Source organism: Biomphalaria glabrata, chromosome 4 (assembly GCF_947242115.1).
Source record: "Biomphalaria glabrata chromosome 4, xgBioGlab47.1, whole genome shotgun sequence".
In the NCBI taxonomy this organism is placed as follows: domain Eukaryota; kingdom Metazoa; phylum Mollusca; class Gastropoda; family Planorbidae; genus Biomphalaria; species Biomphalaria glabrata.
Window position 1 is genome coordinate 42,173,571 of NC_074714.1, and position 14,974 is coordinate 42,188,544.

General features: G+C 35.3%; 1 protein-coding gene across 5 annotated transcripts in view; it reads left to right on the plus strand.

Annotated features, from left to right (window-relative positions):
• Positions 1-14,974, plus strand: part of LOC106052374 (protein FAM107B-like) — a 54,278-nt gene that overhangs the window by 35,825 nt on the left and 3,479 nt on the right. For 4 of the 5 annotated variants that reach the window (XM_056027472.1, XM_056027475.1, XM_056027473.1 and 1 more), the window contains 4 exons: positions 968-1,370; positions 9,031-9,204; positions 12,566-12,884; positions 13,700-13,853. In XM_056027472.1, coding sequence (XP_055883447.1) covers positions 1,331-1,370; positions 9,031-9,204; positions 12,566-12,884; positions 13,700-13,853 — 687 coding nt within the window. In that variant the 5' untranslated portion in view covers positions 968-1,330. The remainder of the gene's footprint in view (positions 1-967; positions 1,371-9,030; positions 9,205-12,565; positions 12,885-13,699; positions 13,854-14,974) is intronic. The other variant, XM_056027476.1, reaches the window with a different exon arrangement.

The window sequence follows — 14,974 nt, forward strand, 5'->3', positions numbered from 1 at the left end:
ATCAAACTTTGCCGTGAACCTGTTTGCGGATTTTCTCACTTACACTTGTAATTTTAAATTCTGATCTGAAATGTTAGACTGAAATATATTCCCTCGAAATATTTTTTTTTTGGGGGGGGGGGGGGGGGTGAGCATACTGATCTAGTGATAGAACTCTTTTTTTTTTCTCCACTAAAACTTAAATTTTTTACTTTTACTGAAAACACTAGTAGACATTTTATTTAAAAACAAGAACCTAGCATTTCACACCTAATTGAGTGCTCAGGTCTAGAGTTAAGCTTAAATGAAGTATGGAGTTCCGAAACTAGAATAACACCGGTCCAATGAGAATTAAGTTATTCAGAAAGTTCATCTTCAACAAGCAATATATATATATATATATATATAATACTTTATAACAAAACCAAAAAAAAAAAAAAAAAAAAAAATTAAGGGGAAGAACCGCAAAACCACCGCAATATCTCTCAATACTGCAAGATTAAGCTTCCATTTTCTACATAAAACACAATTAATTAATTAACACTATACATTTTTTTTTGATTCATGTATTGTCATCGATTATGAATTATTCTGAACATCATAAACTCACGGAATATTGTTCAACTTTTCCAAGAACATTTCACTTCCTTGAGTTGGTCGTTCGTATTTGCATAGAACATGGTACATATCTCTTATTGTAAGTATTGTTTAGTAGAACTGTCAAAGAATAGTTTCGGAAATGCCCTACTCTAACGTAAGACTTACGTGAAATTTGACATTGAAGGCTGTGGCTGCCGGGACATTAGTGAGACCCGCTATATCAAGCCCGGTTAAGTGCACTTTACACTCGCCATCGCCCTTAAACACACACTCCCGTGTACGCGTCGTACTCAGCCGAGCTTGATGTCAACGTAAGAATTGTGTTACATTGTGTGTATATCATTTTGAGTTCTGTTTATGCATTGATGAGGAAATGTATACTTCACAGATGATATGACGGGGCTCACCAATCAGACAGATTACTGATATATAAACCCAGTCAGATTACTGAAGTGATACACATACATCGAAGCTAAACAAGTGGAAGACGTTACGTCGAACTATTTCTGGGAATTTAAAAACTTTCTGTTGATGAAGATCTTGATGTGGATTATTTGAAGCGGGAACTCCCGAGGAGAGAAAAGAAAAACAGTTTCTGGTTCCCACTGAACCATGTGACCAGTTTAGAGCCTGATCACTGGGCGTCTGATTTGTGTATGTGTGCGCGCGTGCTTTAGACAAAACAGACTACTCCAGAGGGAGCTAAGTAAACCGGAAGTGCCTTAACTCTTGAGGTGAGAGCCGGACGACCATGCCGCGAGGAGCCACAATCCAAGACATGAGAGCAGAAGGTAAGAATGCATTGCAATGTTCAACTTGTGCATGGCTTATTTCACATTTACTTCCCTTCCCTACCCAGCCAAAGAATACTTCATCTCTATAGATGTTTGATAGGTGTTTAGATTTTGCATTTTAAAATGTTTTTTTTTTTTAAATATTTGCGTGTCGCTGATTATATAAACTTTTGTCTTAAGCCTTTGAACTATTTTGACTCATTTTATTCGTTATTATGTTTATTTCATCCCCCCCTTTTTTAACACACACACCCAAAAGTCATTCACCGTAACTTCTGTGGGCGGGACATATGACGCGGTGCGGTCCAGCTTATCGAAACCTCAACCCACTGTAATGAAGCAGCAGAGAGCCTAGAGGACAACCTATAATGGTTGGGCACTGATAATCCGAAATCTTTCGACACGGAAGACAAAGACAAATTAGGGTTATGAGATAGAAGTATTGGTCCAACAGGATGTTTTATTATATAAGGGCGTGCAGGGCCGGATTTAATGATGTGGAGGACCCTACAGTTTTTCGGAAGCTTTTGTAAAAAGCCACTTATAAATAACAAAAAATACTAATATCTAAAAGCATGTCATATAATAAAGGAAATAGAGTAGCCTACTTGTAATTTAAATTTAATTTTCCTTCGTTAAAAAAATAAAATTATTTAATATGCATATTTTAGTAACAAAAAATATCTAGAGTTGACGTAATGTTGTAAATCCGGAGTTACTGTTGTATATTACGAGCACACTAGAAGCGGCCACTTTTTTAATCACGACATTGTTGAGAAGTGTAAGATTTAAAGTATTGTTGATAAAAATGCGAAAAAAATAATAAATTAAAAAAAAAAGTAAAGTTACAGACCCGTTGAAATATTGCTTTTTTTCTTCATTGTGGGAGCCCCTTTATTGTGGAGGCCCCTGTTAAATCTATCCCTGATTACTTGTTTTATGTGTTTCACATTAGGCAGTGATTAAACACAGATGCTCAACGGTCCGCCACATCTTAGTTGTCTCACCCTGGCCTCCCCACGTAAACGTCCCCAGCTATTTTTCTTTCTGAACCTCCGTACCAAAAATGCAACCTTCCCCCCCCCCTCCCATTGCTTGACTTAACTTTCGTTCACGACAAACTCTGAAACAGAGACAATGTTCACTTCCACCAGAAAGAAGACTGTTGTGTGTCCTTCGGTTAGCCACACGAGCTCCACTGTCGTGTGATGCGCTGGGACAAAAGTAAGATAACGGGAGCCCCCAGCTTGTTGTCAGGTCACTGGCGATCCTGCAGCCGCCGGGCTCCTCCGAGTCTTGGCCGCCATGTTTGACGCACCTGTTGATTGTTGATTTGCCAGTGTGCTCTCCCCTTTATCTGTCCGTCGTGAACCTGTTGTCAGTAAATGTAACAAAACCCACGAGTGTCCGTCCTTGTTTCTGCTTACTCTAGTTCAACGTTTGTGTGAGTTGATTGATAAGGGTATCTCTAATTGTTTGAAACAAAATTAAATTGTATTGAAATTCAAAAGTTTTAGTTTGATAAAATTTGAAAACCCTATTTCCTTATCTCCAATACTTCAGCTGAATGAATTACTCTATCATTGTTGAACTTATGACTTTTTGAACTAATGTTTCGTGTTTTTTGGTCGTTGTTGGTCATTGCCCTATTTTTTGTTTGTATTTTAAATGTCCTAGTTGTCGTGGAAGTCCTTATTATAAGTGCTACACAGTCAACTGAAAGCCGTCTCTTTTGCATTGAAATAGACACTGTTTGACCCAATTCAGGGAAGTATTACCAGAGTTTGTGTAGAACACTTTCAGACTGAGCTATTATATATTTAATTTTTTTTTAAAGTTGTTAGCTTTTGAAACCTTTGACATTTGTGTCTCTCAAGAGTGTGTTTAGATAAATAAGAGACTAGATTTAAACACCACTTTGTGGAGACTGGGAAAATATCGATTTCAAAAGATAAGAAACTTATTTAAAATTGAACACATTCAATGTTAGTTTTTTAAACATAGAGAATAGAACAAGGAACCACAATCGCGTTTTTTTTTGTACGATTTGTTCCCCTCCTTCTCTGTAAATTGTGCCAGCTCTATTTCTATCCGATTATTGGATGACTTTATAACATTTTAAAGTTGAAGTTGATCAAGTTGTCTGTTGTGCTGAGATTGATGCATGCAATGAACAGCTATGCTATGATGTTTTCTTTTGACAATCTATTCTTCCGTGGATTTGCTGTATTGTGGTATGGCTTTCTTGCGACCATCCATTCTTAATGAGCAATTATACTATAATTTTATGATTTTCTAGTGACCATCCTTTCTCTAATGAACAATCAGGCTATGATGTTATGATTTTCTTGTGACCAATTTTACAATTTCACTTTTTCCCCTTTCCTCTTTGTTCTATCTCCTATTGCCCTGTCAGTTGTGTCGTCTTGCTGACCTACTCACACGACACGGTATCCTGTAGTCTATGGCAAGACAATGTCAGCATGTGTCTCTGTTATTGATTGACTGGCTGGAACAACAACATTATGTTGCGTTGTTCAGACGGAACGAGGAAATCATCTCTATCGAGGGCAGGAAATGAGAAAATCCAGTTATCTTGTAAGCAATCTGGTTCTCGACATGATATATCTCTGATATGAATTGTTTCCCTTAGTGTCTATAAAGAAGACATTACAGTAAAATAAATAGCTTTGGGAATTTTACACAATTTCAGAATTTTCTAGTGGTTTTTTATTATTGATAAACAGGACATTTAAAATAGCAGCACTAAGGTTATCGAGAGAAGAGTGGGAAGAAAATATGGCGAAACAAATAAACTCCGAGGAGAACTCACATTGGACTGTCTTGTCTAACATTTAATCCACTTGCAAAGACTTATTGTTCCGGGTCTTCTTGAGATATATCTCTTGATAAGCCACTTAAGTCATGCAATGTTTAGTGTTGATATTGTGTCTTGATATAACACTGCTCTCCCCTACCCTCTAAGGTTCTCGAGGGAAGATAGATCCTGACATTGTTTATATTGTTTTATGTGGCGTATTTGTGCCTTCACACTTAAGAGTTTGACTTTGATTGCATATCGCTCTGGAGGTCAAAAGTTCATGGTGTCTCAATGTTACAAACAGAGTATCAGACAGGACGCGGTCGTCTCTATTTGGTTGGCTAACAAAGATCCGTGATGTCTACGCCGTGATAGGGCTCTCAGAATAGCTGGCCTGGGAAGATATCGGATTCAGAATAATCTAACGCCGATTTCGGAAATGGGGAGATTACTTTCCATCGACTGGGGGACCCATTGGTAGCCTCCCTTGAAAGCTGTTAGTGTAAGCTCCGTAATTATGTAAGACTTTAAAAAACTCTTTCTTCGTCAGTCGCTCCAAGTTCTGTTGATTATACAATTATGTGTTGATATCAGCAAAGTAAAAGCCAGACTTTTGGGAAATTTTTTTTTCCTAACAAGTAAAGCAAACACAAGTTCAATAGTTTTCAAACTTTTATACAAACATTAGATAAATGCTTAGGGGTTGGCAAAGTTAGCTGAAGTTGAATATTTTGTTCAGTATCACTATCAGTTATGTTCCATTTTGAATGCACTTTGAATTGAATGTACTTGCATCCATTACGTTACACCGAGGAAGAGAATAAATTTCTTTTGTCTTGTTACAATCAAGTCAGTGGTGACAGAGGAATAATGAGCTTTGTGTGTATTTTCGTGTTATATATATATATTTCTATTGCCTCCTATAGTCGCGAAGCGACTATGGATCATCTCATGGAAATGAGATGAATGCCTGGACATTAGCTGTGGTCGGAACGATGTCGCCCACACAACAGTTCCCCCCTCTCCACGCACCTGATGTATCCAAAGGAACGGCAGTGCCGATACAGTTTGGGGCCAGCGGCGTCGCAGGTTCTGCCAGAGTGTAGCACTGGGTGCTGCAAACTGTCTTAGGATCGCCAGCTCCTGATTTTTACTCAGGGTTGACTCCCTAAGCCTTTCGCATGATTGGGTAAAGCTGCAAGGCAACAGAGGTTTGAGTTCAGAGTTTTCCTTCTCCTAGGTGGGTAGCCAGCCATGGCTAACGAGCCCCTCCTGCCCTAAGCTCACTGGTTAAGGCGCCAGTTACTCGCCTTTTCCCCTTTTCCTGTTAGTGAGAACAGTTACGCCGGACTCAATGTCTGAGCCACACGTGAAGGCCAGGAGTTGGACTGGTTGTCAGAGGCTATTTGAGACGCATGCCAATAGGAAGCATTTTTTTAGGTATTGGAGTGCTTACATCCATTACCACTTCCGGCAATGACAACTTTGCATATATATATATGTGTGTGTGGGTGTGTGTGGATTTTGGCCATATTCAGTTCAGTAATATCGGCGAAATTAGACGTTGCTTCCATTACATTACACCGAGGAAGTGAATTACTTTATTTTGTCTAGTTACTATAAAGTCGGTGGTGACAGAGGAATAATGAGCTAGGTACGGGATACTCGCCGCACCGTTTCAAATCCCGGTGAAGACTTAGGTTTTTGAATTTGGGAACCTTAGGTCATAGAAATAATGACCTTTACATCGTCTGCCTTGTACCGGTAGATCTCAAGGTCTGAAAAGGTTACTTTACTTACTACGGGATAACTCTGACATGGCCAACGCCAGAAAACTGAAATCAAAATTCCAAGATTTTTTCCCCAAGCCTATGAATTCTACGTTGATCGTCTTTCCAAAAAAAAAAAAAAAAAGTAATTCAGATCTATTTAAGTATATTATTGATTTTGTTTCAAGCGAAACAACTAAACTCTTTTATGAATTTTTAAAAGTTAAAAAGTCTTTAACCAACTCAGTTGTTTATATACCATATCTACATTATTTTACATTGGGACAGATATGAGCCAGTAAGTCAAAGGCAACTACCCTTACTGACAGGGGATCGGACGTCTTGTTTATACATGTTATTCACATAGTTTATAATTTTCTGAAGACTTACAATTCTTCCATTACTTCAGGACACTAATAAAAGCTTCTTAAATCTTATTGTAGCAAGAGTAACATTATTTTTTTATTGAATATGTGTATCTTAATAACTCAACGACCGCTTTCATTCTAAATATGCTTTTAAAATGTATTAATATGCAATTGTATAGCCCACTATACATAACTTTATGGCGTTAACAGTGTACTATATGCAACAAATCTCTTCAAACGCTGCATCAAAGTGATAAAATACTCCTAACCCCCGTCTTCCTCTTTATCCCCCTCCCCTCCATATATCTGAAGTATAAATGTGTGCATGTGTGCATAATGTATTCTTGAAAATCCCCTAATTTAGCATGCCTCGTTTGGAGGAGAGTTCACATCTTCCGATGGCGACTTCCTGTTGCACGAACTGCTTCTGTGAAGTGCACCTCTTGCTAAAAAGTAACAACCCAGATATCTTTCTAGTGACACACTTTTGGATTTACTGATGAAATGTATAATCTGTAGTACTTAACCCACCGGCCACGCCCGGTCGCCCGGTATTCCGACCCATTAGATCTTTAAACGTTGTAGGGCAACGGAGGGTTTGCCCCTGGCTGTGTGGTGGGGGGGGGCGTGCTTACAACCCATCCCTACTTAATTTAACCGTATTTAAACTGATAACCTATATTTTGAATTGAAGAGAAATGAACAGGATACATTTCCGAAGCTCAGAATGTGAGAAAACGCCTGGGGGAACATTAGGAGATTATGTCACGACTAAAGGCTCGAGGGGGGGGGGTATACAAGTTTGATTTGTTACAAGGGGGGGGGGAGGGGTGTGTTAAGATATATTACGTAACAAAACCAAAAGAAAATATTCAAATGAAATAGCAAAACTTTTTTTTAGATTAGTTTGTCATTTTAACGCTTTTGTTTATGTTTGTTATGTTATCACAGCATCATGAGCCTACAATATGTTTGTTATGTTATCACAGCATCATGAGCCTACAATATGTTTGTTATGTTATCACAGCATCATAAGCCTACAATATGTTTATGTTATCACAGCATCATGAGCCTACAATATGTTTGTTATGTTATCACAGCATCATGAGCCTACAATATGTTTGTTATGTTATCACAGCATCATGAGCCTACAATATGTTTGTTATGTTATCACAGCATCATGAACCTACAATATGTTTATGTTATCGCAGCATCATGAGCCCACAATATGTTTGTTAGCAGCACTTTATAAGATAAATTATTATTATTAACAGTTACAGTGGTCCCTTGACTTTTCGCGGAAGGGCTATATCACGAGTTATATGTACAGTAATAGAACAACAACTGAATACGTCATAGGAGCGCTGATATAGGAGTCGATGCTTTGCCCATAATTTCTATCGATGCTATGATGAAAAATGTAAGCTAATTTGGGAAAATACTAATTAATGAATAAGTCATTGTAATCTTCGAAATCTTATGTTACTCTACCCGGGGGGGGGGGGGGTGAAATTGAGTTGTGTTATGATCTGTTATTAGGGGAGGAAAAAAAAGAGGGGGGGGGGGTTTACGCAATATCCGAACGTTTCCTTAGCTCAAAATAAGAGGGGGGGGGAGAGGGCGCTAACGGATTTTAAAAAATGTATTTAGGGGAGCGCCCTAGTAAGTGTCAGAAACACTGTTGTCCGGCCATACATGTGTTAGTCATCGCACAATAAACGTGTGAAAACACGGGCTAATATAATAACGAATTAAATAATTAGTTCAGCTTTCTTCTCCCATTTAATCGTGGACACATATTTTCTGTCTAGGTATTTCTGTGTTTATGTGGATCTAATGTTGAATGAAATGTCACAGCAAGTTTTGTCCTGCTTCTAACACCGAATCGCGTCACGGAGGTCACGCTCTAGCGCACATTACTATGATGTTTGGCTATAAAGATTGTGTTTTTTTTTTTTCGCCTCTATGTAGATTTAGCTTACATTTGTGAGTCTTGAAATATCGTTCTCCGGTTTGCAGAAACCATAAAAAGATTTGCTTCCGCCCAAACCCAGCAGATGTTTATGTGTTAGGCGGCCTATAAAAAAATCACTGTTTTTTTCCCCACTCCTCGATCTTTTTTTTTAATGAAAGAGGGACAGAGTAGGAAAATGACCACCAAATCTTTCCCCTGTTTTCACTGACCGCTTTACTCCTGACCTTCACCGCTGACAGGAGTTGTTTTTATTTCCTGATAGTAGGGCCTATCACTGACCAGTCGAGCTGCTTTGGCTCACTGTTACCGGAGGCTAAATAACTTATCGGGGGGAGGGGGGGGGTTGAGAAGGACAGGCTTCATTAGTGGGTCTGGCTGTTAGCCCTGTAGCGGTTTCACCGAAAGGCCACAGGTCAAAGGGCGACATGAATGTCTTAGTTTTTCCACTGTGCGACCTACTTGAAATTAATGTCCTGTCCACTGTTTACTTCGGTTAGTTGTTACTGCACACTATGATTAGACACCCGCCTACTTTCCAGGGTGAGTTCTTATTCATATTTGACTCTATGCATAAAATGTGTGGTTTCGCTACCTAGTAGGCAAATTACATTCTGATCTCCAGAAATTGATATGGTATTAAAATCTAGTCATTGATCAGTAAGGTAATGACCAATCCTAGATCACGTTTGAAGATTATTTTTTTGTTTCAAACCAATGTTCCCAGCATTCGGCACTCCTCAAAGCCCCGCCAGTCCTGAAACAGGTGTGGCAGAAACACCGCAGCCTGATTATGACGACACAGAAGCAGACGAGAGCGGCGAGCTTCGAGAAAACAGACGAAAGTCTTTTCAATTTGTTAACAATTTTAAAAATGTCATTAGCAACATCCGAACAATAGGTAGATCTGTGTTTGTTTGGAACATAGAATCTAGTTGTAGTTTTCAGCATAGCAGGGTTTTCTACTTTGTATTTAGATCAGCAAATATTGCTTAACCACATTTAACCACTTAATTGCTTGTAGCCAGTTTGAACTTGTACTGGACAATAATAGCTGTCTTAAAACTTGTTCTAGACTTTAATAGATGTCTTTGAACTTGTACTAGACTAATGGATGCCTTTGAACGTGTATTAGACTATAATAGTATAATTTAGTATAGTAATACTAATAGAGATGGCTTTAAACTGTACTAGATTCTAAATAGCTGATGTGCAAATTAATAGTAAATACATTTTTGAATTCTTAACTAGATCTAACATAACATCTAGAGTAGTTTATGCTATTCAGACACCTATAGGCCAAAATTTCAAAGTTTGACTTTGACAGCGCATTATTTGACAATGGTTCAAGCATTATTTGACAATGGTTCGACATAGAAAAGAAAATGAAGTATCAAAATCTTCTTTAGTTTAAGGAGAATAGGGATGACTACTTTATATTTGTACCCCTAACCTATATTTGTTATTATATTTAAGGTCAGAGAGGCCATGTGTTTTCATTTAATTCAGACAAATTTATTTCAGAAAGTCTCTATATTTAGGCATCAATGAACTCAGATTTTAATTCTATTAACCATTAACTAAATTTTAAGATCCCCAGGCAAAGCCCCTCACATGAAATCATTATGATGTTTTCAAATTTGCATAAATACGAACACAAAAAATAAAAATATGAACACACTTATTCTACCAAAATTAGGTCACTGGGATAGTGACTTCTACACAGACTTTTAGACTTATTTTATGTTTGCTTGATTAGATGTGTGTTGAATGTTTGTGCTTTTTGTTTATTAATTTAATAAATTTCTAATACAGATGATCTTTTGTAGTATAGTACAGGTTAGGATAGCCATTCTTACCTAGATAGCTGAATCCTCCTATATTCTCTCTCTATAAATCTAGATGGTATTAGTTTACGGGACTAGAAACGCTAATCAGGTTTCCCTTATATTTTAAAAATATGCAGAAAAAAATGCAGATTACAAATATGTAATTTGATTTCCTCGGAGATAAATAGTTTTTAAAATATATATTTTAAAGTTTTATTTCTTATTACCATATATATTGTCATTGGAAATATGCCATTTTGGTTTTAATAGTAAACTATCTCCCTTGAATTACTTGCCAACTTTTTTCTGTTGCTGTTTTGTCTTTCTTTCTAGCAGCTATTAGATCTAATATTAAAATTCATTTAAAATGATAACATAAGAACAAAAAAACTCTCTTTAAAAAAGTTATTGAAAAAAAGAAGAAACAACTTCATCAATTTATTATTAACATTTTTTTTAGACCTTCATTTCAGTAAATACACTTAAAAATTCATAAGTTGACAGCATAAGAACAAAAATCTCTTTAAAAAAAGTTATTGAAAGTATAATATATATAAGTAGATAAATATGCTTAAAAACAACATGGTGGTCAGTAAAGGTATCGGGCATCTAAACTATTACCGCCCATTTATCCTCTATTAAAAAAACAACAAAAAACAAATAAAACATAAGATCATTAACATTGATGTCCAAAACTGGCTGTTTGAAATAAATTTTGGTAAGAAAATCGTAATTTAATTCAAACACCCTATTAATTTTTTTTTTGTATGGAATCAAACAACTTGGCTTATGAATCAAATAAATCAGCTTCAAAAATGAAATAAATATTGCCGGGCTCATTAGCATAGACTTAGCCAATCAAAAAATATAGTCTTAATCCTAGGAAGAGGTAAAGTCATCCTGGTAACATAGGAAAAAACAACAACCTGACAAATTTGAAATTTGTTTTTCTTACATAAAAAGATAGCTAAATGGAAGGAAACTGGGTTAGAATCTTTGGAAAATGGACAAGCACATTATACATTGTGCTAGTTTCATAATTAAATATCAAAATAAAGATGTAATGACCACAAAAACAGCGAGTGCTCTAGATCTCTAACACAAGTATTTTGCCTTCATTCTCATTTTTATAGTAAATATTTTCTGTTGATGCCTATAATGACTTTGGAAACTTATTTCATTTTGTATTTCATAAATTAATCTTGAATTAGAAGATTACCTTCATCAGATAGGCAAATAATAGTAATAGTAGTATGGTGTCTTCACATTGTAAAGTATGCATTTTAAAACATTTTTTTCTTCACTGTTCAATAGAAAAGTTAACATAGGTCTAATTAGAAGTTTTGTGTTTTAACAAGAAACATAATAATTCATCTAACTCAAGTTAATTTAATTGGCAGCCTTATTTTCTGATATTTGTTACCTTCATATTGTATGTTTATTTCTGGGAAGGTTTAAAAATTAAACAATTAGCTTGTAATATTTTGAGTCTATAGTTTTACTTACAATATCATTAACCACTGTTGACAATGAGCTAAGGATGTGGACCCATTCCTAATATCCAGCTTTTACCATCCTTAAAATTGTAAAAGGCATGCCTAAATTGAGTTTGAAGTAGAATTATGTAATAGCCTTTGACTATGAAATGTGACAGACACTTGGTAAAATTGACAATACCATGACAAGCTTTGTTACAACCTTTCATTTATCTTTTATTTCTGTTCTTTTTTTCTTTGGTATATATTATTATTATACTATCTTTATACTATCTTTGTCTTACTTGTATTCACTACTTATGTCTCTTCGCTTGTAGATTTGTAAATAATATTTCTTAAATACACGTTACTTTGTTGACATTAAGCAATTTATTTTATTGCAGCTCTCTTTTGCTCTTTTACTGCTATCTTGCTCTCCTCTCTTGAGTGATTTTTGTTTTGTTAATGTGCACTTCACCTCCAACTTTTTATTGCACTGTGTTACATTTCTCTACTATTTTTTTCCTATTTTAGTTGTTTAACCTAATTGGTATTTCTAATTAATATTTTGTCTCAACTGTTAGAAAAATGCATCTATGGGCAGCTTGTTTTCAAATATATTTTCAAATATGCACACTTAGGCCTGCAGTGTATAGTAGTTAGCTTAGCTCAAGACATAAAGTTATTGCAACTGGTGAAACGATGTTAATTTAATGACCTACTTAATACAGTATATTTTTTAATGAAAAATCTGATTAAATTAGCCATTCAAATTTTTTGGAAAATTATAAAAAGTCATTTTTAAAGAGCCTTTTTTTTTTTTTTTTTACTTTGCTTGTTGTCATAAAAAAAAAGTTGAATTTAGTTTTATAAATTATTTAAAGTATGTTTAGATCTTGTGCATTTTGCAAGTGTATTATAAGATGTAAAATTAAATACAGCTAAAATGTCTCCACAGAGGACCTGTACACCTGTTTCCCAGAGCCTGACCCAGATTATCTGAATGATGATAATGATGATGAAGAAGGCAAGACATTCCATCCTCCAGATGCTGCAGCTGATTTCCCCCCACCTCCTCCACCATGCTCAGCAGAGGAGCTGAGTGCAGCAGTGGCTGAGGCTTACAGTGCTCAACACAGCAATGGCATTGCACCAACAGCTGATGGGCTGTCTCCAGCTGATGCACCATTAATTAAGCCTAAACCTTTGGTTAATCCATGTCTAGAATCCAGGGAGCGGCAAGCTCTCCACAGAGAACTCTTGATGAACTATAAAATGTAAGCCAACATTTCAATAATATTGTTTTGTTTCATTAAGAGATTACTTTTTTGAAAGTTTTTATTTTATGCTTTTTTTTTCATGTGCATTAATACCCCCCACCTCCACACAAACGAAATGGCTTAGCCTTTTTTTTAAAAGGGGTATGCATTTTTTAAAAATTGTAGTCACATTAATTTGAACTGATCTACCACATTGAGCTAAAATAATAAATATTTTGTAAATAAATATGAGTTTAACTGGCTGGTATGCATTACTATTTGCTAATTTTATTTTAGTTTTACATCAGCACAGCTAGCTGCATTTTTTTTATGCTATATTTTTTCCTAATTGCTTAGCAAGATTTTATCCTTGATACAATCACAAATTACTGCATTTTAAGAAATTGAGGGGTATGCCTCTTAGTCCTAAATTGAAAAGGATAAAATGTTAGTGAGTAGTTTAGTTAATGGATGTAGAGAATGAGACTGTAAAGTGAACAAATTAAGCTCTCTGCTGCTTAAGAAAATTAGTTTCATTTTTATTTATGAGAGCCAGTTCATTAATTTTTTAAAATTTTTTTTTTGTTAACAAGCTTAAAAATAAAAAAAATAATTCTTTTCTTAAACTTTACTTACATTTTTGTCAGCAGTCAATAAATCAGACTAGAAAACTAAGAACATTTAATGTTAAACTGTGCACAGGTATATTATTGTTTAATATACTACTCTGCACTAGAGACATAAATATTTAATGTTATGCTTTAAACTAGGTAAAAAGGTAAAATGTTTTGCTTTACACCGAGTGAAGATGTTTAATGTTGTACTCTACACAGAGGTAAAGATGTCTTGAAAAAACCAGAGCTAGATAAAGTGATGAGGGACAGGAGAGAGGTCCAGAGGAAAAAGGAATGGGATGAACAGAAGTCTAACAAGGGCAGAACAAGTCTTGAAATCAAGTTAGAAGAGAGAGCCAACAGAATGAAAGAAGTAAGTGGGCACTAAGGTGGTACTTAGTTTTAGATTACTTAAAATAAATTACTTCATGCCATTGGCATTTTGAAGCACATCCAAGTTGTTTTTACTGAGCACAGCCTGTTTGGTCATTCATAAAAGAAGTGTCTCTCTGGTTCATTGTATGTGCTTTAGATAACTGCTTCTTATAATCCTATGATTTCCTGCTGACATAAAAGAAGCAAGGGCATAAATGAATCATCTCTTTGAAAGGAGGAAATGGAGTAGATTAAGACACTACATAATATGGTCATGTCAAAGACATTTTTTCAGAAACTAGACCTGAATATATAATCCATTTTGGTTGGACTATAGCTATTGATAAACGATAGATCTTTTATTTACTCTTGCACATTAACAATAAACTTATAATTCAGCTATTTTTGAGGTTAAGTGACATCACAAACTTGCCTATGATCTTGGAATAGATAAAAACTGTTTGATTTTAATGAAGAAACTTTCATGTATGGAAAACTATACACAAGTGTAATTTCTCTCATAAGCCCAAAAAATAAAAGATGCAGTGTAACCTACTCCATTTGTTACTAAACATTCTATTCTAGTTAACTCTAATAACTAGTCCTGGAGTTACAATTTGCTTGTGATCACTCAACAGTTTTGATAGCACAACTAAATATAAGGATAAATATAAGGTATTAGTTTAGCTTGTGGAGGGAGCAAAACATCTGCATCTTTTTCTGTTCAGTGCAAAGTCACAAACTACTGTGCATTCATTATTTATGAGTAAATGATTGGTCTATGTTTTCATATAAACATTCAAATGCAAAGCAGCTGTTATTAGCTGGATTTAACTTATTTGATTTAAAAAATAAAACAGCCAAACCTAGTCAGTAAAGAAATAAGTTATCAATAACTTTAACAACTTTAAAAGCATAGAAACATATCTTACACTGCTAATGTATAAAATTGAATAAAAATTGGCTATCTCATGGTGCTAATAAGCAGAAATATTCAATAACATGAAAGCATGTATTAATTTTTAAAATAACAATAATAATCTTTATTATCCATTAGGTTAAAAAAGAAAGTAAATTTCTTATTAGGTTTTAAGCAAATAATTCTTTAATCTGATAACT